At 38.4% G+C, this 24,529-nt stretch overlaps 4 protein-coding genes and 1 long non-coding RNA gene across 6 annotated transcripts; 1 reads left to right on the forward strand and 4 right to left on the reverse strand.

The window, feature by feature from the left end:
* Positions 1 to 1,258: 1,258 nt before the first annotated feature.
* Positions 1,259 to 7,728, reverse strand: LOC109120709 (uncharacterized). The gene is made up of 2 exons (XR_002028138.3): positions 7,579 to 7,728; positions 1,259 to 1,821 (listed from the first exon to the last, which is right to left on the reverse strand). It is a non-coding gene; the product is annotated as an uncharacterized lncRNA (long non-coding RNA).
* Positions 2,503 to 5,413, forward strand: LOC101258407 (protein DETOXIFICATION 55). Of its 2 annotated transcripts, XM_019214723.3 has the most exons (3): positions 2,503 to 3,562; positions 3,659 to 4,112; positions 4,320 to 5,413. In XM_019214723.3, exons 1-3 carry the CDS (start codon positions 3,521 to 3,523, stop codon positions 5,102 to 5,104), a joined length of 1,281 nt encoding a protein of 426 aa, XP_019070268.1. In that variant the 5' UTR covers positions 2,503 to 3,520; the 3' UTR covers positions 5,105 to 5,413. The 2 variants fall into 2 exon arrangements, with proteins under 2 accessions (XP_019070268.1, XP_004229255.1); XM_004229207.5 differs by having other exon boundaries at positions 2,504 to 3,562; positions 3,659 to 5,413.
* Positions 7,729 to 17,974: 10,246 nt separating the features above from the next.
* LOC138346436 (uncharacterized) lies at positions 17,975 to 18,457 on the reverse strand. The gene has a single exon (XM_069294753.1). It carries the CDS (start codon positions 18,455 to 18,457, stop codon positions 17,975 to 17,977), a length of 483 nt encoding a protein of 160 aa, XP_069150854.1.
* A 697-nt stretch (positions 18,458 to 19,154) lies between these two features.
* LOC138346452 (uncharacterized) lies at positions 19,155 to 19,921 on the reverse strand. The gene is made up of 2 exons (XM_069294754.1): positions 19,643 to 19,921; positions 19,155 to 19,403 (listed from the first exon to the last, which is right to left on the reverse strand). Exons 1-2 carry the CDS (start codon positions 19,919 to 19,921, stop codon positions 19,155 to 19,157), a joined length of 528 nt encoding a protein of 175 aa, XP_069150855.1.
* Positions 19,922 to 22,024: 2,103 nt separating this feature from the next.
* Positions 22,025 to 23,971, reverse strand: LOC138346468 (uncharacterized). Its single transcript, XM_069294755.1, has 2 exons — positions 23,675 to 23,971; positions 22,025 to 23,545 (listed from the first exon to the last, which is right to left on the reverse strand). Exons 1-2 carry the CDS (start codon positions 23,969 to 23,971, stop codon positions 22,025 to 22,027), a joined length of 1,818 nt encoding a protein of 605 aa, XP_069150856.1.
* Positions 23,972 to 24,529: the final 558 nt, after the last annotated feature.

Consider the following 24,529-nt stretch of genomic DNA (forward strand, 5'->3'; position numbering starts at 1 on the left):
GCTTGACGATAACGATATTGCCTTTCACAACTTCATCATCATCATGTGAAGAGACCAAATGATGTGGGCAATCTAGTAATAAGAGATTCTTTCCACTAACCTATTCTAAATAGATGATGTTTGCTGTAAATAACAATCATAGTTGCGGTTACAAACCCTAATAAGAGATTAGTGCTATATCTAGTAAGGAAAATATCATGCTCAATGGGTCCTAGAGCCTAGAGGATGGATTATGACACGAAGATCCACAAAATCTCTTTTTTGCTGTTAATTTTGACTTTAATTATCTACAGTTAGTTCATAAACTATAGGTTATTAGTTAATAATTATGATTAGATAACAATAAACAAATTTTTGTTTTCTCAGGTCAAAAGTGGGAAAACAATAACTAAAGCAGCTGTGGGACAAGGAACAAAAGCATTGGTCGAATGTCAAAACGTTTGTACAGTAGAGTTAGTTGTTTAAACTTTCAGACATAAGCAACACAGACCCCCATTTGGTGGTTAGTGCTTTACATCGACTCCTACCAAAACGCTAAGTTTCTTTCAACTTGTTCCACGTCATGGGACAAATTAAATTGATGGAAATACAGAAGTGCTCTTATCTTATCTACCATTTGTGTGTGGAAGGAAATATGAAAAGCACCGTCGGTTTTTTGACTTCTATCATACAGTGCTTGAAACTTAGGGACCAAAATGTGCAACATTTTAGCAGCATAAATGCCACAACTCACCTTATAAGACGGTACCTGTTGGAAATGTTATTATGATAGCAAAAAGAATTACAGTATCTTTGCTTGTACTAGTGAAATTAGGAGGGGGATGGTGCGTGTAGCGATGGCAGATGGGGCAAGGCGGGGAAAACCCGCATAAACCTATCCCACCCTGCATAGCAAATCTTGTTGTTTTCAACCCGCCCCACCCTGCATAATTTAATTCATTTTTTATATATATTTTCGTTCAAACTACTTTAGTTAGTTGACATCATTATTTATTATAACAACTACAGTGATCATAACATGTTTAATTGAAGCATGAGATATTAAGAGAAAAAAAACTAACAGAAATTAATTAATTAGCTACAACCTGATAGACTTTAGAAACTTCCACTGCATGATAAAAACTCAATATAGATCTATTGACATGTATGATCTACCCATAGAAAATGATCAAACACAAAAAATCATGAACTAGGTTTTCAAAATATTCATATCAACAACCATTAGCCTAATAAGGGTAAAAAAATGAAAGCAAGAAAGTAGAAAAATTAGAGCTTTAACAGAAAAAAACACAACAGTACTCAGTAATTATTAGCGGGGAAGCATTACATTAAAATAATGAGCAAATACGACAGGGAAATAGTAAAACTAAATAAAAGAAGCCAATAAACCCACAACTCGCCCCGCATTAGTTTTTCAAAAACATATTTCAACCCCCCCCCCTCCCCCACCTCCACACGCATCACGCCCTTACAACCCGCCCCACATTTGTTTTTCAAAAACATATTTCAACCACCACCACCACCACCCCGCCCCATTGCCATCCCTAGGTGCCTGAAATGCATTGACAACCCTATTAAGAAAAGTGCAATAATTCAATATTGATTAAGTAGTCATTTGCCAGAGGTGTAACTAAACTGCAAATGGATGTTTTCATCACAATGTGACAACATTACCTTCAGTTCGAATGACTTAATTACTTAACATTACCTTCAATTCAAATGACTTAATTACTTTTAGTCAATATTACCACGCAGACATGGAGACAAAGGAGGTTTCTCTTAGAATAACCTGAGTGAAAAGGAAACGGCGAGCATTATGACCTGAAAGATAGAAACCTTAGCTTGTAAATTGTTCTTTTTCTCAATTCAAATGCAGGTTCCTTACTAATTGCTGAGACTTGAAAAAGATAAGAGGTGAAATGTCACTTATGGACAAGGCAAAGTTATAGTGGATTGAAGGCATAAGACAGGTACAATAACAAAAGCATGTATGCACATGTACCCCCAACTAAAGACACCAAAGAGTAAGAGGAAAACAACCTTACACAACAAGAGTCCAAAAATAACTAACTAACCAAAGAGGAGGTAGGTTTTAAGACTTCGTTATACGCAGGAGATGTGGAAACCAAAGTAGGAAGGGATATTGAAAGCATGTACAAATAAGGATATAAAAATTGAAAGAAGACAGTTGTAATAACTTTTCAAGACAAAGGGCGTGCTACAATTTAAAATAATGTTTGGCCTTGGGATCTTTTGGATACACTAGAATAACCATAGATGTGAACATCACTGGAAGGTTTTTGCTTAACCTAAAATCACCAACTAGCATGTGAGAAGGGCTCAATCAAGGGACCACCACCACTAACATAGTTTTAGATTCCATCATTAGCATGAGAAAAGGCATTACCTAATTCTAATTATCAAAAGTAACAATAATAGTTAGGCCACTTTGTACTCCAATGTACTAAAGGTTGCAACTCACAATAAGAAAATCAGAATACGATGAATAATACCCCGTTCACTTCAGATTTGCTTTAAATAAGACATCCTATACAGATAGAAAAGTAATTATTTCTATGCATTACAAATAGAAAATTCCCATCATTTGACTCAGATTGATCCTAAGTGGTTATGAGAAGTCAATTTAAATGTCTCCTTAGTGGCTTCCTCCCAAAGTAATAATGAAAATACAGACCTTGAATGCATATGACGGAAGGCCAAAACCCAAGGTACAGTTTGAACCCCTTGAGTAGTTCAACATACAATGCAAAATTGGTAATACATAAAACACAAAGGTAAAAGGATAACAAGAAAGAACTGTCATTAACAAAAACATACGTGAACCATATTTACAATTCAATACCAAAAAAATTTCAGGCCAGAATATATCAGTAACCTAGGTTGCTCGGACTCTCCAAAAATGTTACCACACCCAATGTCAGATCCTCCAATAATGCACTATTTTTGGAGGATCCAACATGCTCTTGGTGGCATGTTTGAAGAGTCTGAGCAACATAGTCAGTAATGTAATATTCAAGCATAGTTCTTTAAGAAGGAGAAGTGGATATATTAATACATTTGATGTGAAGTGGATATGTTCTTACATACTTGGAAAAAGGACAAACTGTAGCCACAACAGTTGGACCAGGAGAGCACACCTTATTAGTCAATGTAAATAATATTCACCGTGCTTCATTACATGGCTCAACTCAAGTTCTAAACTTTCAACCACCAGTAACTCAGAAATCCACCACCACCTCCATCCCCTATAAATATCCTTGTTCCTGGACACTCAAGTTAGTCTCTCTCAGTATCTCCTTTCCTCTCTTCCACTCCCACTCTCTCTCTATATATATATATATCTCCCTCTCTCTATATCTTTCATAAGTGCACGTGAGTGGGTGGTATTTGTGCATGGATACAGAAGCGCATGCAGAAAAAGAATTTATACACAGTTAAGCTCTCTCTATAACAGTCCAAAACAAGCAAACAAGAGGAAAGAGGAAGAAGCTTAAAGAAGATGGCAGCAGAACAGACCCAAAAGCACCCGACATTACCAGAGGTACGAACTACAGAATCCTTTTAAAACATTTGAAATCACAGGAAATATGTGTATTAATCACCCTGACAAGCACAATTTCCCTCCCATAATTTCTAGGTCAAGGAGGAATTGAAGAAAATAATTGACAGAGGTTTTCCTATTCTTGCTATGGGCTTGGCGACCTATTTGAAAAACATGATTTTAGTTATGTGCATGGGAAGGCTGGGAAGCTTGGAGCTGGCAGGGGGTGCACTGGCCATTGGCTTCACCAATATTACTGGTTACTCCGTATTGTCTGGCCTAGCCTTGGGGATGGAACCACTTTCTAGCCAGGCTTTTGGATCAAGAAACTTGACTTTAGTGTCTCTTGCCCTCCAAAGGACAATCTTTATGTTATTAACTGCATCTATACCTATTGCTTTTTTATGGTTTAATTTTGAGTCTCTCATGCTTAAGCTACACCAAGACTCACAAATAATACATGTAGCAAGTGTATTTTGCAGATTTGCTGTCCCGGATCTTATTGCTAACAGCTTTCTTCACCCTTTACGCATCTACTTACGGTGTAAAGGTACAACATGGCCTCTATTATGGTGTACTTCACTTGCAACAATGCTGCATTTCCCTATCACAGTTTACCTGACTTTTACTCTCTGTCTTGGTATCCAAGGAATTGCAATTTCAACCTTTGTCTCCAACTTTGTCACCTTATTCTTCCTTTTAGGCTATATATTCTTTACTTATGACCAAGACGGATCTCCGTCAAAACCCCTTGCAGAAAATGTAAAACTTCTTCCTTCCATTTCTGTGGGAGAGCAATGGATAATGCTTCTTCAACTTGCTATACCTAGCTGTTTAGCAGTTTGCTTAGAGTGGTGGTGGTATGAATTCATGACAGTTCTAGCCGGCTACCTTGACAGACCTGAAGTTCCACTTGCTGCATCTGCTATCGTAATACAAACCACATCCCTCATGTACACATTGCCATCGGCCCTAAGTGCTTCAGTCTCAAGTAGGGTAGGGAATGAACTTGGAGCGGGACGACCAGCTAAGGCCCGCTTGGCAACAGGGATAGCCATAGGGCTGGCATTTTTGACTTCAACATTTGGATTCATACTGACCACCATAGGGAGAGAAGCATGGGGAAGAGTCTTTACAAAAGATAGAGAAGTTCTGGAGCTAACAGCGACCGTTCTTCCCATTATTGGACTTTGTGAACTTGCTAATTGTCCACAAACAACATGTTGTGGGGTTCTTCGGGGGAGTGCTAGGCCCGGTGTTGGTGCAGGTATTAACTTTTACTCATTCTATTTGATGGGAACACCAGTGGCCATTATATTGGCCTTCGTGTGGAAGCTAGGATTTTTGGGCCTTTGTTATGGGCTTCTAGCAGCTCAAGTGGCATGTGTAATCTCAATGTTAATAGTCACTTATAGTACTGATTGGGAAGGAGCATCCTTGAAGGCAAAACAACTAGTGGGAAGAACTAATGAACTCCCATATGAAGATCAACTGGTAAAAATTGAGGAGGGTAATGGATTTCTCAAACGATTTAGCTTCTGAAGTGGAAGGAAATCTAAGGATGCAATGGATGCAAAGGAAAAGGAAGAGATGGCACAGACAAGAAGAAAACAAAGAACATTACATTCTCTCAGTATTTCAAGTAATAGAATATGCAACAAGTACCTTGGACTTTTGACGTTAAAGCAACTAGTTTTATATCTAACAGGATTGTTGATGGGATAATAGAAGTATAGGCAAGCAGAAGTGTGTTTTATAGCCCAAACGTGTAAATGTAAGAGGCTTTTGGTTTGCATTTTCTAGATGTCAATATATGTTATCTTAGTAGCTATGACATATACATTTGCATGAGCTTCTAGTGTCTATATTATAGTTATCAGACTAACCATCACAACATGCTTCAAATTCAATGCACCCTCTCTCCCTCCTTAAAATGTGAAGACAGAAAACGAGGCATTTTATCTCTGCATTTGTGGGGCATAAGCTCTAAGAGAAGAAGCAAAAGCCCTATGAACTTCAATTTTGGATTATCAAGTATTATTTGAATATTTAAAAGACACTTTAGGAGAAAAAAATATTCATCGTCAGGGTAACAATCTTATAAATGGAACAATTTTGAATAGAAAATTATACTTCTCTTGGAGAAATCAAATACAAAAGAGATAGTTTTTTCTGAAGATGTAAAGGTTTACTACAACACACATTTAGCTCATAACATTGATTTTGTCGTTTTCACCTTTACTCCATTATCTCTCACACAGTTAAGCATTTTGTGTACTTGTAACTTGTAAAAGTCTATAATAAGACATTAGCTCAAATTAACATTGATTTTCCTTAGGAACCAAAACTTGAGATGCAAAAGGAGCACTGAGTAGAGAGATACAAAAAAACAGGGACTGCAATGAGAGGCCAACAGGAATAAAAAAAAATTAAAGCCATGGTGTGATTAGATAATATTGCCCTAATGAGAGCCCACTGCCTTATAACATGTTGGTTAGTATATATATTTCAAAATCATAAGGTTATAACTATTTGTGGAAAATGAAAATTTGAAGAGACCAAGAGAAAAATCTGAACATAAGACACTATGAATTATGCAAGAGCATTAAACTACAAATGTCAAAGACTTCCTCACTTCTTCCACAACGTTCATATAAAAATACACAGATTGTGCCCTGCCGAGCCCCTATACACCCTCTTATGGCTTCTGAAATTCAGTGTTTATACACATTGGGAGGCAAACTACATAAAGTGGAAATGTAACTGACTCGGTAGCAAACATGGTGTAACAACTGTTTTGTTAACTAGTGAGTTATCACAACCACTGCAGTCTCTAAGTCGAGGGCATTACAAGGATACAAATGGGGTAACCTAGAGTTCTGCGTTGTAAGGGACAGAATATCACATATACAACAGGAGCTATGTCTAGAATCCAATAACTCACCACTAAATTCATGTGATATTTGGTCGTTTTCACCCTTTGTCATGCTATATTATTTCCAAATGAATTTAACTCAAGTTGTGTGCCTGCACCTGCTACTTTCTATATACATCGATCTATGCTCTTTCTGCTCTATCCTCCCTCTTTGTAGATTTGATCAGGCAAACGCCTTCCCCTTTTTGTTTTGAATCCTTATACCTGAACTCCATATTTTCTTTCCTCTGTGTAGAGTTGCAACAATTCCAATATACTATTAGCGTTTAACTACATGACTCTTTTCTTTTACCTTCCTATTCCCAAAAGCAAACAACCATAAGTGCCTCAAAAGTGTAAAAAAGAAAAGATCCTTCTCAATAATCCTTAACGACTAGGGATATTTGGATAAAACTTTCAATCTCTAATTTATCTTCCTTCATTCACTTGCAAATTGTTTTTTGTGTAATACTCACCATTCAGATAGCTAGGTACTTCCATTTTTAGCTATTTATTACGCACTTGATGTTAATGTAAGTCTCAACGCATAGAACACATTTTCGGAGATCCATTGAGTCTAATTTGTACCATTTAAAAGCAAAAGGAAAAAAAGGAGCTGAATGTGGCACACCAAAACAGGAGAAATTCATCCACAACTATATATATGCTCATTAAACACTCCAATTTTATTTTACGTATTGACTGAGAGTCCATGCATTGTCTTGTATTGTTGTAGTTTCTTGTAACTCGATTATCTTATTATTATGCCTTAGTTACTGTTCAGAATGCTTTGCTCTACTTTTTCTGGATTGCCTTGAATTGTTTTTTCCTTAAAGTTGAAAGTTTATCGGAAACAACCCTCTACCTCAATCTCGCCAGACTACACTTTGTGGGACTGACTACATTGAGTCAATGCTAGAAGAAATAGAATTTGTAGAAATTTCATAATCAGAGCAGTTCAACTAAAGGAAAATAACTGAGTATAGCCCTATTTTGAACTAAACGCAATTTCAACTGTCAATTTATAACAACTAAAGATTTTAATTCTCCTAACAAACACGTAAAAGAAATACAATGCGAAAGAGAGATGAAACGAGCTTACCGGTGATCACAGAGGATAAATTATCGGAGATTCCACCGGACGGAGCTTAACGTCGGAGCAAATTAGATTTTCCAACGAAACATTGTTACAAAAACGTGATTTCACAGATCGTCAACAACTTCTCCGTGATCTATTCTTATTGGGCTTAGATATCTGGGCTCATTTTTATGTGGCCCTTTAGTTAGGGGATAACTCCAAATTAATAGTACATGAATTATTCCGATTTAGTCTTTTATATATATATATATATATATATATTATCTATACTTTTTAATTATTATATATTTTACCACTCATTAGTAGTTTAATACAAATCTTACACTTAGATATATGTATTTTCTCTAATAGATACACAAAAATAGGGAGAAGATGAGATTTATATGTATCTCAGATACATGTGAATCACACTAGATACATGTATATATATGTATATAGAGTGATTCTCACGATATCTGAGATTTCAGATACATGAGAGAGTAGCGAGCAAGATGGAAGAGAAGCGAGGTAGGCGAGTGAGATTTGTCATATATCTCAAATACATCTGAATCCTCTTGGATACAATGTATCTGGAATAATTTACACCTAAATTTTATCTCATGTATCCAAATAGATGTATCTAGGCGTATCTGAAGACTCAAAAATCCGATAAAATACGCAATATTGCAAATCAGGGTGTATCTAAGTAACAAGCTCCTAAGCTAATAGAATCTATGTAAGTTCTCCAATTTTCCCCGTAAAAAAGGTCTTATAAAATAGCCTATATTCATTTAATGAAAATTCCTTGGATAAAATTTCGCTCCAAATCTGATAAAATAAAGGAAATTTGTATGGTGTAGGGCGCTACTAGATAGTGTGTCATCACTATAAGTTTTAGGGGTTGTTTGATAGAGTGTAGAAAAATAATGTTAAAGATAGTGTATTAGCAATACTTGCATTAGTTATGCTTGAATTAGTTGTACATACATTATTAATTATTTCTTATGTATTGTTTGGTTTGTGTATTAAAAATAACATGTATTGTACAAAAATACTATTTTTTTACAAGAAATCCTTCACAATATGGTGAAAAATATGTAAAAGTGCTATTAAGGGATATGAGTCTTTAAAGTGTTAATGCATGCGTTAAATTCCTTTGCATTATTAATACTTAGAAATTCATGGTATTGTTAATACACTCCCCAATACACAATAGAGTGTATATAGCATGAAAAAAGGTACGATACAAGACACTGCTAATACACAGAGATAATGCAAACATTATTATTTTTTAATACACTCTACCAAACAACGTCTTAATTCTCCGAAGTCTGTCTATGGCATAGGGCGCTAGTTAGTGCACCTAAATCGAGAATCATTGTTTAGGTTGTGGCGCGAGGTCACCAATTATAGCCCTAGAGTTCTTTATCCATAATTCATTTTAACTTCGATCTTAATTTATAACTTTACGACTAATTAAAATTTTAGCTTTTTGATGATGTTTTTCTTCATTTCTTTTTATTTGAAAATCATCTAATTACATCTTTTAGCTAATAATCAAGAATATTATGAAATATGCCTAAAACGCAAGGTTACTAAAATATCGTCCTCAAAACATAGTAAAGCATAAATGAAAAGTTACAAAATAGATGTACAATGGCTAGATCACTAAACTTCTTAATTATAAGTTGTGGTGTTTACCGGAAGATTATTGTTTGACATTCATATGCTTTAGAAATTTTACACAAATGAGTTCCTTTCTTTTCTTGAGCGTAATTATTTGATTTTTGGCTAATTATTGATTATTTGTCGTTCGTAACTTAGATTCGAAAGATGGGATATGTAAGCGTAATAAGCAAAAGTAGGATTTGGTTGTAAATAGTAACTCAGAAGAAAAAAAAACGATTATATAACTCAAACAAATTATTAAAATGTCATGATCCTAAATCTTCTTCTAATATGAATTACATCAAACTAATCTTTAACTTGCTTCAAGTGTTTCTTTAAATTATATTTAGTATTAATAAATTAAAATTCCCAAACCTATTTGTCACTGGTTGAATAGTCGAAGTAATAATTCAAAATTAGATTAACTAATTCGACAAGTTTCTTGGAGATTAATATATGAACTTAATTAACTACATGTAATACTTCTATATAACTCATGTGTACATTATTGTATGCGTCAGCTTAACAATTATTACTCCGTTCATTTACTAGTGATCAACTTATTTCAATTTGCTTATGAAAAAATAAATTGTAGTCTAAACTGATCCATAAAAGATCTTGCAAAAGATATTTTTTAAAAACATTTCTTAATTTAATAAGTAATACATGCCAACATTTTTTTAATTAGGTATTAAAATTCTCAAACAAACAATAAGGTAATTAAAACTTAGTAAAAATTGTGAATTTATGATTTAGCCAAATAATTTTTAAACGAATTATAACTCATTTATTTATTAACTCATCTCATTTTAATCGTACAAACTCAATTCAATCCATTTATTCGACGCCTCCACCATAATGCTGATGAAGTACAATAAAGTGTATTATCCTAATTATTACTACCTTAATTAAATCTAATGAATTCATTGATGGTGAAAGTTTATCTTAAAAGTAATGATGAAAATGATTTGTGCTTATCATTCAGCAAGTGTGGACAAAAAACTTTTTTTCCTTTTTCTTTGAATGGGCTAATATGAACTGTCATTTCTTATATTTTTATAGCACCATCATACTCTGGGATATTTATTGTTTCTTTTTCTATTTCTATGTTAATGGGTCACTCAAAAGAGATATTTTTTTTTCTTATACGGAAAAGAAATAAAGTTCTTTGGGTACGGTTTCATTGAAACCAATTCGAATATATACATGTATATAATTTTACATATTTATATAATAAATTTTCCAACTAAAAAGTGGACTCTACTGATGTGCTTGGAAGGAAGGAAAATATTTTATATGAAAAATGTTTTCTTAAAAAAAAAGTTGATGTTTAACTTATTTTCTCATGTTTGATTGATAAGTAGAAAATATATACTTTTTAATTTTTTTTAATTATTTGATTTATGAATTAAAAAATATTCTTGAGAAATATATTAATTTTTACTTGAGTAGAAAATAATTTCTGAAATTGAATTTTTTTTAGAAACAAATTGAATTTTTTTCGGGTTTGGGAGGGGGGGGGGGGGGAGAGGAGAGGGAGATCGAGGGTAGAGGTGAAAAAATAAAAATTTAAAGTTGAATTTTTTTTAAAAAAATAAACTTAAAATTTTTTTCGGGGGGTGGGGTGCTGATAGGGGATGGGTGGGGGCTGGTAGGGGAGGTCGTAGGTAGGGGTGATAAAATAACATTTTTAAGTTGAAAATATTTTTTGAAAACAAATTTAAAGGGGGTGGAGAGGCTAATAGTTGGGTGGAGGTGGAATAAAAATAAAAAATTGAAATTAGAGATATTTTTTAAAAATAACTTTTTTTTCGGGGGGTGGGGGGGAGGTTGGGGCTGGGATAGGAGTGGGGGTGAGGTGAAAAAATTGATGTTAAAAATATTTTTAAAAAATAAATTTTAAATTATTATTTTTATGGGGGATGGTTGGGAAGGGGGGCTGGTTTGAGGGTAGAGACAAAATAAATTGATTTTTTCAATAAAAATAATTGTGTTATAAACAATTTATATTATAGTGAATGTCTAATTATGTGGAATCATTCCTTTTAAAATATGATTATGAATCCTACTTGGGGACCAAATTAGATTTTCCCGATAAATAAAGAGTTTTCCTTCATTGTAAATAAGATTTATGGAAGATTTATGAATTATGAATATTGTTTTATCGAAAATTCGAAAAGAGTTCGTTTTATTTTTTGAGGTATTTTCGACTTTTAGGAGTCGCCACTTAATTTTGAGAAAATTAAGAAAACTCATTTTCAAAACAACTTAAACAGAAAAAAATCGTTTTGAAAAATATTTTAAGGGTTCGGGATTCCTATTAGTGTCTTAGGAAGGTGTTTAAAGCACCTAAGACGCTCCGTTAACTATGGTTTTCCGGCGATTAACTTATTTGACTATTTTGTTTTAACTTTGCGAATCTTTAGTCTATCAAACTTCTTAAGATTTTATCTAGGCAAATTTTACAAGTTTTTGAAATATTTATCTTGCCAATTTTCATTTTTTAAGGTTAAAGCTCTTTAAATTCAAACGAACCTGCAGAATTGAATTTTTGAACTTATTAGAATTTTAGACAAATTTATAAGTTGAAATTTTTATCGCTTTTAAGGCTTAGTTTTAAATTTAGTAAAATAGAAAAGCGTCTCGGCGGGGTTCGGAATTTTCTAACCTTAAACTAACGGCATTTAAGTAAAAGCTCGTAAACAAAGAGTAAAGAGAGAGAGAGAGAGAGGGAGAGAGATTTTTGGGTCCAAACTCGGGTTTTGTGCGCCTTGACCGAGTTTTAGACCCACCTGTTTTTGGATTTTTAACCCATTCGCCTGTCCTAATCTAAACATACAAAAATAATACGAGAAAGTAAAAAAACAACAACAACAAGGGCTTATGCCCATTACAAATAAAACACAAAAATAAATAAATAAATAAATAAAAATAAAGAAGCGTCTTCTAATCCACTTTGGATTCTTCTTCTAACTTCATGACTTGTATGCCTCTCTTAATGTTGTCTTGCTTGATGAGAGACTATGAGTCTTTACGACTCTCTCGAGATACGGAACAACAAGTTCTTAGCGAACTCGAATGGTTTTGCATGCGAACAAGATAAAAAGAAAGGGATTAATATCCATTCATAACATAGAAATTTTATACTAATTTTAAGTAACAAACGACAAAAGATTCAACAAAAATCGACACATCATCATACATATTTTTAAAAAAAATCAAACCAAAGTATTGAGTCCAAAACAGATCAACTCAAACTTCCCTAGCTATAAATGGATCACATAGAGATTATTAGTTGGTGAAATTTTAACAACTAAAAGGGCAAGTAATAATTAATGAAACAAAATTCATCAATAAGTAAACAGATATTCTAACTTGAATATAAGATCCCAAGCAATCATGCATGTATTAATTCTTACTAGGAGAAAGACTAAGCTAAAAGATGAAACAAGATAGACAGATTTCCTACGTTGCTGCGAAATAAGGGAACAACCATTTAAACGCTTTGCACGATGGTCCATGAGACAATTCAGGTAAAGACAATTATATGAGATAAGTCTATGCTAGGCTATAATTAAACATGTTTCAAAACAAAGCTCACACTGAAGAATTCCTCTTGGGAAGCTAACAAAATAAAACCAACTATTTGATTTGAAGAAAATAAAACAGGAATATGGCTAAAGGATAAGCAAATCATTTTGATAACTACTTCTAGCAATGCTAAGATATGTTCCGATAAAAAAAAACTAGATATTTGACACTTGTGTTGAATCAACTCCCTCGCAACAACTATTCATGTTATGAAATACGTGACCTCTAGACGACTGGAAACTCAGCACAAGCTCAGGGAAGAAGCCGTCACTGTTACCATCCAATAAAATACCTCACTAACTATGACTACAACGATGAAATCAACTGCAGCTAGCCATGACAGCCTCAAAACAGGAAACAACTCAAGACCGACGTGCGTAATAACACAAAATCATAACGTTCAATATGTTTTAAAATCGAGCAACCAACATGGGTAATATGTTCATATTCACGGCAACACAGACCCATACTCAACATTCGAATATTTCGACATAACATGACCCCCCAAAATTAAACACAGAAGCAGCAATATGATGAGCAAACATCACGTTACCAAACTTCAGAAACAGGATAGATTACGACTAGCACGATAAGCTCAAAGCCAGGACGAAAGAAAACAGGACATAGATGAGAAAAGTTTGAGGGAAGAAAATCGTGATTCTAGACAGTCTTCAAGCAAACAGATTTAAGTTCTTAATCGTATAGAATGAAACATGCGATAAAAATTGCTGCAGAGGAAAAACAATGAAGAGCAAGCATATTTCCTTTATCTAATCAATCTAAAACAGTCACCCAAAACACAGACAAAGAAAGGCCTGCTGGAGACCTCAAAGACGAACCAAGAAACCCAAAAGAACAAGGAAACTCTAACTTTACTACATCACAAACTGAACAGACATCAACGCCAGAACTCCCCAAGCGACAACAACAAAACCCTTTCGATATCAGTCAGAAACACACATGAATGAGGAAAGCATATGAAGATGAAAGAGTTTACCTCTTCGACGGCAGCTAAACAGGGACGACACCGAGCAAAGGACAAATGACACTATCACGACCCGGATACCACCCCTCTGCTTCGAAGGCTTGAACTGTAATGTCGCACCGACGCTTGACGAAGGAGCTTCCTCTCATCCGAATCTCCCAAAGAAATCCCTTTGTTAGTCCCTTGTGATAAACAGGAATGGGTGTGTATTTCACCTATGGGGATTGCTTCCTTCTTCGCCCAGAATCTCGATTATCTTTTGTATATTATAACAGGTGGAGGTTTCAGCCAGAAGAGAAAAATAATCAGCCCCCAGAGAAGACGAAAGGAATATTTCAAACACAAAATTTCCAACCAGAAACTCTTTCAAATAATGTCCTGATAAAAAATCCCAACCCCCTTTTTGGAGAAGGAAGGGGGTTTATATAGATGAGAGAAACCTAGGGTTATGGGGAGAGGGCTGGCTGATTCTAAGGCCCATTCGAATTCAAAAACCAAAACCCTAATCGCATCTGAAGAATATGTTGATAAGATGCTTCGAATTTTAACCCATTCCAACGAGAGGGAGGCATACGCGGAGGGTCGAGATGAAATGATCGTCCTTGCGAGCGACGTGTCCTCATCTCCAAGCGAGCGAGGACGATTTGTGTCGCCTTGCTCACTGTGTTGCTGCGTACAGAGCTGCAGCTGCGTACGGAGCTTGTACGAGCGCGAGGGGAGAGGGAAGAGGAGAGAGGGACGCGTGAGGGAGAGACGCGGGATGCTGGCGTTTTCTTGGTTTTGCGTCGCGTTTGAGGGGGGTTTTCGTGGGTCGCGTCTGGGAGGGGAGTTTCCGTTTCTGGGTTCGCAGCTTTTCTGGGAATTGCTTGGACGTTTTCTTTTCCTGGAAATGGCGTGAGGAGCGGGGAAGAGGAAGGGGGGGATTGGGAATTTGGGTCGGGTTAAGGGGTTATTGGGATGGACCTGGGAATTGTTTGGGCTACTTGAAAGGGTGGGCTACTGAAACATGTTGGGCTGGAGGGGAGTTGGGCTGAAAATTAAGAGGGGTTGGGCCGGGATTAGTAATAGAAATGGGATGGATGTTGGGCCTAAGTAGGTAAAGGAATGGGCTGGGTACAAAATGGGTGTCAACAACTGTCCCTCATTTTACTTGGATTGTTGCAGGCAATTCGAGGAAAATGAAATTGACCAAGCCAATTTTGACCAAACCCATTCATTTTCTAAAGGAAGGATTTGACAAAGGGTTTGGGAATTGTGGTCGAACCCTTAAAACGGGTTTCCTACATGTCTCAGGCCATATGAGAATTCAGGCCACTTGTAGTTCGATAAGTTTGATCTACCGCATGATTTGAAAGAATCAAAAGCCACCTCGATACCGAATTATGAAGGTATCGAAATGCTCGAGAATAGGATTCGAGAGCGAATGTTGGAATACAGCCGAGTTATCAACATTGAATCCACCTACATATCCCTAAACCTTCGGAATCAGGCTGTGTGTAGTTCGACTCGATCGGTGGAAAAGGAAATCTATTATGCTAGATAACCTTTGGGTTTGGACAAGTGACAAATTAACGAGTATGAAAATGAGGCTTGTAACCTCTTAGCCATGAATGTGGCGCGCTTCACATCCATAATTAAGAACCTACACGGACATAATTTCCAAAGCTCTTGGCGCATTATCACTCAGATTGGTACTTGCTTCCGATAAATCGAAACCTTCGGACGCGAGACTGAAACTGCCAGAACTAAAGAAAAACCCGCATACTTCGGGGGTGGTTCGATTGTGGTGGAAGTCGCTCCTCTGCTCGCGTCCTAAGAGTTTGACATTCCTCTTTGGACTGTGTCCTAGTTCGCTGCTAAGAAAAAGTTTCACGTTGTGCTGCATCCTTTTTGATGTCGTCCGCACCTGTGGTTTTTGGAGAATTCATCCTTTTGGATGCTCTCGACAAAGACTGAGATAAAACTCGTCAGCTTAAAAAATGCAATTAGGATGGGAGACAGTGTCTTTTCACCATGTCGACACTTCAGTGTTCTCCTCGATATTCGTCGTCGACTCGATCGGTCTGACGTTCAGCAAATAAAGCTTATGCTTTGTGTCTTGCGATATAATCTTCAATGTACTCTATACTTGATGTCAAAATAAATAAATAAATGTTGATGCGATATTGATGTCTTTTCGTCGTCATCTTCGATGCTTTTCTTGATGTTTGTTTTTTATCAAAAATAAAAGATGCAGTTGAGGCCGATGGATAAATGTTGTTCTTGGGATACACAATTTCCCTTCCTTTATCCGTGTATGTCCTCTTGCGGGGAATGAATATCTTCCCGCGATACGTAAATTCCCGCGAGGTACGAATCTTCTCGCGATGCATAACCTTCAGCGAGGCATGAAATCTTCTTGCGATGTGCGAAATTTCAACGAGGCATGGATTCTTCTCGTGATGCGTAAATTTCGACGAGGTATGAATACTTCTCGCGATGTCTAAATTTCAACAAGGCATAAAATCTTCTCACGATGTATAAATTCTAACAAGGCATGAAATTCTCTCGTCGTACATAATTGTTGACTCGCAATGCATGATTTTCCGCAATGCATGACTTTTCCGCGATGCATGATTTTCGCTATGTATGAATTCCAGCGAGGTATAAATTCTTCTCGCGATGTTTAAATTTCAGCGAGGTATGAAACCCTCTCGCGATGTATAAATTTTGACGAGGCATGAAATCTTCTCGTCGTGCACAATTGTTGACTCGCAATGCATGATTTTCCGTAATGCATGACTTTTCCGCGATGCATGATTTTCGCTATGCATGAATTCCAGCGAGGTATAAATTCTGCGATGCATGAATATTTACATCGCCTCCGTGGATAATAACGGCAAGATGATCTCCAAATAATATATCGACTTAATCGATAATGATAAAATAATAATAATAGCATAACTATTTCTTCCAGGGTGATGCATTTTCTTGATCGACAATAATTATCTTGCTTTAATAATGCAATGCAAATAGCGTCCTCTACAGAAATCGTGAAATCCTTGTTGAGATTCCTGCTTGATTCACCTTTGTATCTGGCTGGATACTTTGTAAATTTCATATCATCGGGAATGGCTTGAAATAAACAAACACATTCACAATTATCTTGACATAAATGATATGAAATGCCTCTTGCTTTCAGTAAAATCACTGGTTTTGGAGATAGTTTTATCTTCTTTGGGAGCTCTTCGTATTCATTCGTCGGAAGAATTCAGCCGATTTCCAAAGCAAAGCTATAAACCTGCATCCATAGAAAAATTATCAGTTTTAAACCTACTGATCTGTGTCGATCCCTTCGATTGTTTGCTCCTTGTCTTGATATCTCCGGTTGATTTCCCAATTCCCCGACTCTTGATAGATAAGAAAATATTTTATGCCAAAACAAATGAAATATAAAAGGGAAATTTTAAGAGAAACAAGGAATTTTTAAGAAATAGTATCTTGAAAAAGTCACTGCCAAGTCATGTCATGTCAGGCTCAACGAGCTCCTTTGAATCTAACACTCGCTGATGAGTTTCAGAGGCACCCGAGACTTGTAGGGAAGACCCATAACGGAATTTTGAGGCTACCCTCAAAATTTCTGTCCCAGTTTACTATCTTGCTCATCTTTCCGTTGTAACCGAACAAATCGCGGAATTTTTGAGATCTTCTCAAAAATTAAATCTCAAGACGTCTTTGGTTTGATCCGCTGAAGAGAAGGCTTCTTCTGGAGAACTTTTGAGTCCCTCTCAAAAATTCTGTCCCAGTCCTATTGTAAAGGGGAATAGAAATCTTACGAGAGATATGACCGAGCCCTTGTGGCGCCTACGTACCCGTTGAGGCAGGAATCAGGTCAAACGTAGTTCCCCTTAGAGATTAACAAGAATAAAATTTACAAAGAAAACTGACCGAGGCCGACAAAGGCCGCCTACGTATCTCATTCTTGAGAATTTAGGTCGAACGTAGTTTAGATACAAAGAAATAATTGAAAGGGGGAAAATGGGGTGACCGAAGCCGACATAGTCCGCCTACGTATCTCGTTTTGGAGAATTCAGGTCAGACATAGTTCGTTACAAGAGGGATAGTAATTCAGATTGAACAAATACAAGCAAACAGAACGATTACAAGTAAATAACAGAAAAATGCAAGAATGAAACTTCACGCATAGTATCTTTTGACAGCATCTGAGTTGATAGGCTTGGGCCATACATCGCCATACATCTCCGACAAGACCAAAGCACCTCCAGATAGTACTTTACGAACCATGTACGGTCCTTGCCAGTTTGGTGCGAACTTTCCTTTGTACTCGTCTTGATGAGGAAAAATACGCTTAAGAACCAACTGACCAACTTCAAAATTCCTGGCTTTTACTCTTTTGTGAAAAGCGCGAGTCATTCTCTGTCTATACAACTGGCCATGGCAAACTGCGACCATTCTCTTCTCATCAATCAAAGTTAGTTGATCCATCCGTTTGCTAACCCACTCAGCGTTGCTTAACTCGGCTTCTTGGATGATCCTTAATGACGGTATCTCGACTTCAACAGGTACGACTGCCTCTGTTCCATATACTAGCAAGTATGGAGTGGCACCAGTCGATGTTCTGACCGTTGTTCGATAACCTAGTAGAGCATATGGCAACATTTCATGCCAACCTCGTTATTTGTCGATCATTTTCCTCAAAATCTTTTTGATATTCTTGTTGGCGGCCTTTACAGCTCCGTTCATTTGGGGGCGATAAGCAGTTGACCTTCGATGGATAATCTTAAACTGTTCACATATATCTTTCATCAAATGACTGTTGAGATTTGCACCGTTATCGATAATGATGGATTCTGGAACTCCAAATCTGCATATCAGATTGTTGCGGACAAAGTCGGCCACCACTTTCTTGGTCACCGACTTGTAAGAGGCTGCTTCCACCCACTTGGTGAAATAATCAATGGCAACCAAAATGAATCTGTGTCCATTAGAAGCGGACGGCTCTATAGGACCGATGACATCCATCCCCCAAGCTACAAATGGCCAAGGTGAACTCATAGCATTAAGTTCGTGAGGTGGCACCCGTATCAAATCGCCGTGCACTTGACATTGTGGCATTTTTGCACGAATTTGCAACAGTCATTCTCCATAGTCATCCAAAAATAACCGGCTCGAAGAACTTTTCTTGCCAAAGTAAGCCATTCATGTGCGTACCGCAAACTCCAGCATGTATCTGTTCAATAAGCCTCACAGCTTCAGCAGCATCCACGTATCTTAAAAGACCCAAATCTGGTGTCCTCCTATACAGGACTTCTCCATTCAGAAAGAAATTGAGAGCCATACGACGTATCGACTTCTTCTAATTAGATGTAGCATCTTCTGGATATGTCCCAGACTCTAAGTATCTCTTTATGTCAAAATACCAAGGCAAACCATCTGGTTCTATTGGATGCTCCTTCAAATCTATATCCAGCGGGTCGATGTAATCAGTATCCGGATGTTTGATAATTGAAGCGATGGTGGCAAGAGCATCAGCTAACTCATTTTGTATTCTGGGAGTGTGTCTGAACTCGATCTTGCGAAACCTTTTGCACAGATTTTGCACACACTGTACGTAAGGTATAATTTTCGGGTTCTTCACAGCCTATTCTCCTTGAACCTGATGAATCAAGAGGTCTGAATCTCCAATAACCAATAACTCATAGACGTTCATGTCGATGGCCATTTTTAAACCAAGAATACAAGCTTCGTATTCAGCCATGTTGTTCGTGCAATTGAATCGTAGTTTAGCTGCCATAGGATAGTGCTGACCATATTCTGATACTAAGACCGCTCCAACACCTTTACCTTGGTGATTCGCCGCTTCGTCAAAGAATAATCTCCAACATGGGTATGCTTCCGAAATATCTTCACCCACAAATGACACTTCTTCAGCGTGAAAATATGTCTTGAGAGGTTCATATTCTTCGTCAACGGGATTTTTTCCGCAAGATGATCAGCCAAAGCTTGTGCTTTTATTGCCTTCTGAGTCACGTACACGATATCAAACTCACTCAACAACATTTGCCATTTAGCTAACTTTCCGGTCGGCATTGCTTTCTGGAAAATGTACTTCAACGGATCCATTCTGGACATAAGATATGTAGTATACGATGACAAATAGTGTCTCAGCTTCTGGGCAAGCCACGTCAGAGCACAACATGTTCTCTCCAGCAAAGTGTACCGAAACTCGTATGGGGTAAATTCTTGCTTATAAAACTAGATAGCCTTTTCCTTCTTTCCTGTCACGTCGTGCTGACCGAGTACACATCCAAAGGCACTACCCGAAAGCGGTCTGGCACTCCTCAGTCCACTTAGTTGGGGCGTGTTTTTTCAGCAACTTGAAAATAGACTCACATACCACTGTCGATTGTGCTATAAAACAGCTGATATAGTTCAACCTCCCCAAGAAACTCATCACTTCTTTTCTCGTCTTCGGCAGAGGTAACTCTTGAATCGCTTTAATCTTGGAAGGGTCGAGCTCAATACCTCTTCTGTTGACTATAAACCCTAACAACTTCCCAGCTGGGACTCCAAAAGCACATTTGGCGGGATTTAGCTTCAAGCTGTACCGACGCAGACGTTCAAAAAATTTTCTCAGGTGCGTCAAATGATTCGAACTCTCACGGGATTTGGTTATGACATCGTCCACGTACACTTCAATTTCCTTGTGAATCATGTCATGAAAAATAGTCGTCATGGCTCTCATGTAAGTAGCACCGGCGTTCTTGAGGACGAACGGCATTACCCTGTAGTGATATACCCCCCAAGGTGTGATGAATGTCGTTTTTTCTGCGTCTTCTTCATCCATCAAAATCTGGTGATACCCTGTGTAACAATCCACAAATGACTGCATCTCATGTTTGGCACAATTGTCAATCAGAATGTGGATATTAGGCAACGGAAAATTATCCTTTGGACTAGCCTTGTTAAGATCTCTGTAATAAACACAAATCTTGATTTTTCCATCTTTCTTGGTGACCGGAACGACATTGGCCAACCAGGTTGGATATTGCGTTACTTCTACCAATCGAGACTCTATCTGCTTGGTGATTTCTTCCTTAATCTTCAAACTCAATTTAGGCTTGAATTTCCGAGTCTTCTGCTTCACTGATTCGAACCCTGGGTTGATAGGTAGCTTATGAGATACGATATCAGTACTCAACCCCTGCATGTCACCGACTTCCCAAACAAACACATCACTGTATTCGGCAAGCAAATGAACCAGGCTCTCCTTCTGAGTTTCATTCAGGTGAGTGCTGATCTTAACCTATTTGAAACATTCTGAATCTCCTAAATTCACCGTTTCTGTCTCCTCCAGATTCGGTTTATGTTGATTCTCGAACTGTCGGAATTCTTCTGCCAGCTAATCCGGTTCCCCACTTTCTTCGTTGTAGTCGTCAACCTCGTCGTCATTTGCCTCATTTTGCTCATTTAGCTCATGACATGACATGACATTGGCAGGTTTTGTAACTTACGTTACTGAAATCATAAACAGACAAAATTAGGAAAGTAAAATATAACAAGCAATTGAATAAACAAAGTAAAATAAGGAGGCCTTCATTTAAATCAAACAAAATGCAAACTTGGGTCATGGCACAGGGCCATGTCGCTTTTAAACATCACAACAAAATTCAAAATCAAGAAAATGCAGAAATGGTGGGTCTCGGGCCTCTTCCGAACGACCACCGATTTTAGTATGCATAAGATAACTCCTTTCTACCACAGAGTTCGGGACATCAGGATTGGCGTGGATGTCCAATTCTGCAGCATCTCCCCTGGTTCAGCATCACGAATGCCAGCTGGCTCGATCTCCTCCTCGATGACAGCATTGATCTCCTTGAAAAGTCCACAGATTCCTTCCCCACTGTCTTCGGGCTCAGCATGCTCCCGGACTGGAAAGGATTGATACAGATGCGGGATCAGCTTAGTCAACTCTTGATCCTTTTTCCTCTTCATCTTCGCATCATCATCTGTAGGGATGTACCCCAAACCATACTTTGATCCTGTAGCAAGGACCGGAACTGGCTCGATCTTCCCCTGGGAATTTCTTCCCAATCCGAAACCTGGTTCGAATCCGCTTTGCAGCATTATCGTGGCGATCATTTTGTACACGACCGACATGGGAGTCTGCGGGGACAAGACTTCATCGGTGGCATTTACCAACTCCACCGTGTAAAAATCCAAACTTTACGGTGTCTCTTCCAAGACCGGCACCTGCTTGCCTGAGTGGCTCCTTTCACCATGAATAACTAGCTCTTCATTTTTCCACACCACTTTCATCATTTGGTGGAGAGTGGAGGGGATGGCCCCATCCATGTGAATGAATGGCCTTCCCAAAAGAAGGTTATAGCTGGTGTCAATATCCAATACTTGGAACTTTGCTTCGAACTTCGCGGGGCCCATCTGGATGGTCAAGTTTACCGCTCCTAACGTGTCTCTCTGCACACCATCAAACGCTCTTACGTTAACCTGGTTCTGATCCAACTTTCCGAGGTCAAACCTCAGCTTCTTCAATGTGGACAAGGGGCATATGTTCAAACCAGATCCATCGTCTACCAAAACACAGTTGACGACCTTTCCGCGACATATAACGGTGACGTGTAGAGCTTTGTTATGGGATCTCCCTTCGGCCAGCAATTCATCATCGCAAAAGATGATGTGGTGTCCCCAAATGACTTGGTGAATCATGGCATCTACATTATCGCTGCTCGTACCAGAGGGCACATACGTGTCATCCAGAGCCTTCATCAAAGTCTGTCTGTGGGACCAGGAGCTCATCAGTAGGGCCCACATAGAAATCTGTGCTGGAGTCTTCTCCAAGTGCTTGACAATGGAGTAATCTTTAGGCTGCATTCTCCTCAAGAACTCCTCAACTTCTGCTTCACCTATGGGTATCTTGGCATGATCTTTCTTTTGTCCTCCGAGAGCAAGCTCATCAGGAGTGTAGCATCTGCCAGATCTAGTCATGCCTTGAGCCACAGCCGTTTCTATGACAAACTTGGGTTTGGCGAGAGTCTTTGAGGGCACCAAGGCAACAACCTTTGCAGGTGTCAGAATGACGAACTCTCTTTTTTCCCTGACGCTTAAAGAAGCGACAGCCTTTTCCAAGTCTTCCTGCTCAACAAAAGTAATCCTCTTAGTCTCACGCTCATCTTCGTCCGTTTCTATCATGTTGATGTTTCCACCCCTATGATTTGGCAACGGATTCGTGTTGACGTTTGGCGCCACAGGCTGAAGGGAGACCACTTCCTGGTCAATCAGATCCTGGATCTTGTGCTTAAGATTGATGCAGTATTCAGTGTCATGTCCAACACTGTTGGAATGATAAGCACATCTCTGCTCTGGTTTGTAGAATCTGGAGTTGACATCCACGGGCTTGGGCCCCACAGGGTGGATGTATCCGGCCGCGGACAATCTTTTAAACAACTTGGTTCTTCTTTCAGCCAACGCGGTGAAGTTTCTGGAGGGCTTCTTCTCAAACCTGGGGTGAGAGGAATCATACCCGCTCTGCTGAGGGGGAGGAACTTGTTGGTAACTGCGAGTATTTGGACGTGGAGCTTGGGTTCTGGGGTAGGGGTTTGTCTGGTAATTTGGTATTGGAGCTTGGTAATTTGGGAGGGGGCTTTGATATGCTGGAGTTTGAATTTGATACGCGGGGGAAGGTGCTCGATAGCTTGGCTGTACATTAGCGCAGCTGGGAGCGACATTCTGGTAAGGGAGAGGGATTTGATAAGCCTGGGGGTAATTTGGGTATATTTTTTTTTAACGACCCTTGAGGTGGGTAGGGTCGTTAAAAAAATTTTGGGGATTTGGGGGTGGGTTTTGATAGGACAAAACTTGGGCATCTGGATAAGTGGGGGCAGCATTGTAGTTGTTGGAGGGATGGGATTGTGGGCGATAGGCTTGGTGAGACTTTTGTAGAGGCTTGAAGCGGTCTTGAGGGCACGGTGAGTTTCTAGGGATTTTTCTTCCCCCATATGAAATGGCGGCAACCTCCTCTCTCTTCTTCCTCACAAGTTTGGAAGATCCAGGCGATGCAGACACTCGGGCTATCTTCCCCGACTTCAGGCCATCATTGATAGTCTCACCCACTTTGACTATCTCGGCGAACTTGGCGCCGATTAACAAGATCATTCTGTCGTAGTACTCGGGCTCCTACACCCGTATGAACACCTCTAAAATCTCCTTCTCCGTCATCGGAGGCTTCACCCTCGCTACCACTTTCCTCCACCTGTACGTAAATTCTCGATAGCTTTCTGTGGGTTTCTGCTTCATCTTCTCCAAGGAGTACCGATCAGGGACTATCTCGACGTTGTACGCGAATCTGTCGATGAAATTCTTAGCCAGTGCGCTCCAACTGGGCCATTGTCGAGTTTCGTGCGACGTGAACCATTCTAGGGCCTTACCGCATAGACTCCGGCTGAACAATTTTTAAAAATTATCTAGGTAAATAACTTAAAAATTATCTAGGTACAAGTTAGAGTGTGTTTAGTACACAATATGTCAAGGATTCTACAAAGCTTTGGCAGGAAATGAAAGCTAGGTGTGATCAAACCAATGGTGCAAAACTCTATCAACTTTAGAAAGAAATCACTGACCTAACTTAAGGCTCAATGGATGTCACTACTTATTATACTAAAATGAAAAGACTTTGGGAGGAACTTGGAACGCTATACAATAGCAATCAGTGTA

Source organism: Solanum lycopersicum, chromosome 1 (genome assembly GCF_036512215.1).
Source record: "Solanum lycopersicum chromosome 1, SLM_r2.1".
Classification (NCBI taxonomy): Eukaryota; Viridiplantae; Streptophyta; class Magnoliopsida; order Solanales; family Solanaceae; genus Solanum; species Solanum lycopersicum.

What these genes read in the sequence shown, in the direction of transcription:
- LOC101258407 (XM_004229207.5), top strand. Translation starts at nt 3,521, where the DNA reads ATGGCAGCAGAACAGACCCAAAAGCACCCGACATTACCAGAG. An exon ending in AGCACCCGACATTACCAGAG is followed by an intron (nt 3,563 to 3,658) that starts GTACGAACTACA and finishes CATAATTTCTAG; the next exon opens with GTCAAGGAGGAATTGAAGAA.
- LOC138346468 (XM_069294755.1), bottom strand. Translation starts at nt 23,971, where the DNA reads ATGATCTTGTTAATCGGCGCCAAGTTCGCCGAGATAGTCAAAGTGGGT. An exon ending in CCACTTATCCAGATGCCCAA is followed by an intron (nt 23,546 to 23,674) that starts GTTTTGTCCTAT and finishes CTCCCTTACCAG; the next exon opens with AATGTCGCTCCCAGCTGCGC.
- LOC138346452 (XM_069294754.1), bottom strand. Translation starts at nt 19,921, where the DNA reads ATGGATCCGTTGAAGTACATTTTCCAGAAAGCAATGCCGACCGGAAAG. An exon ending in CGAAGCGGCGAATCACCAAG is followed by an intron (nt 19,404 to 19,642) that starts GTAAAGGTGTTG and finishes CCTTACGTACAG; the next exon opens with TGTGTGCAAAATCTGTGCAA.
- LOC138346436 (XM_069294753.1), bottom strand. Translation starts at nt 18,457, where the DNA reads ATGTTGCCATATGCTCTACTAGGTTATCGAACAACGGTCAGAACATCG.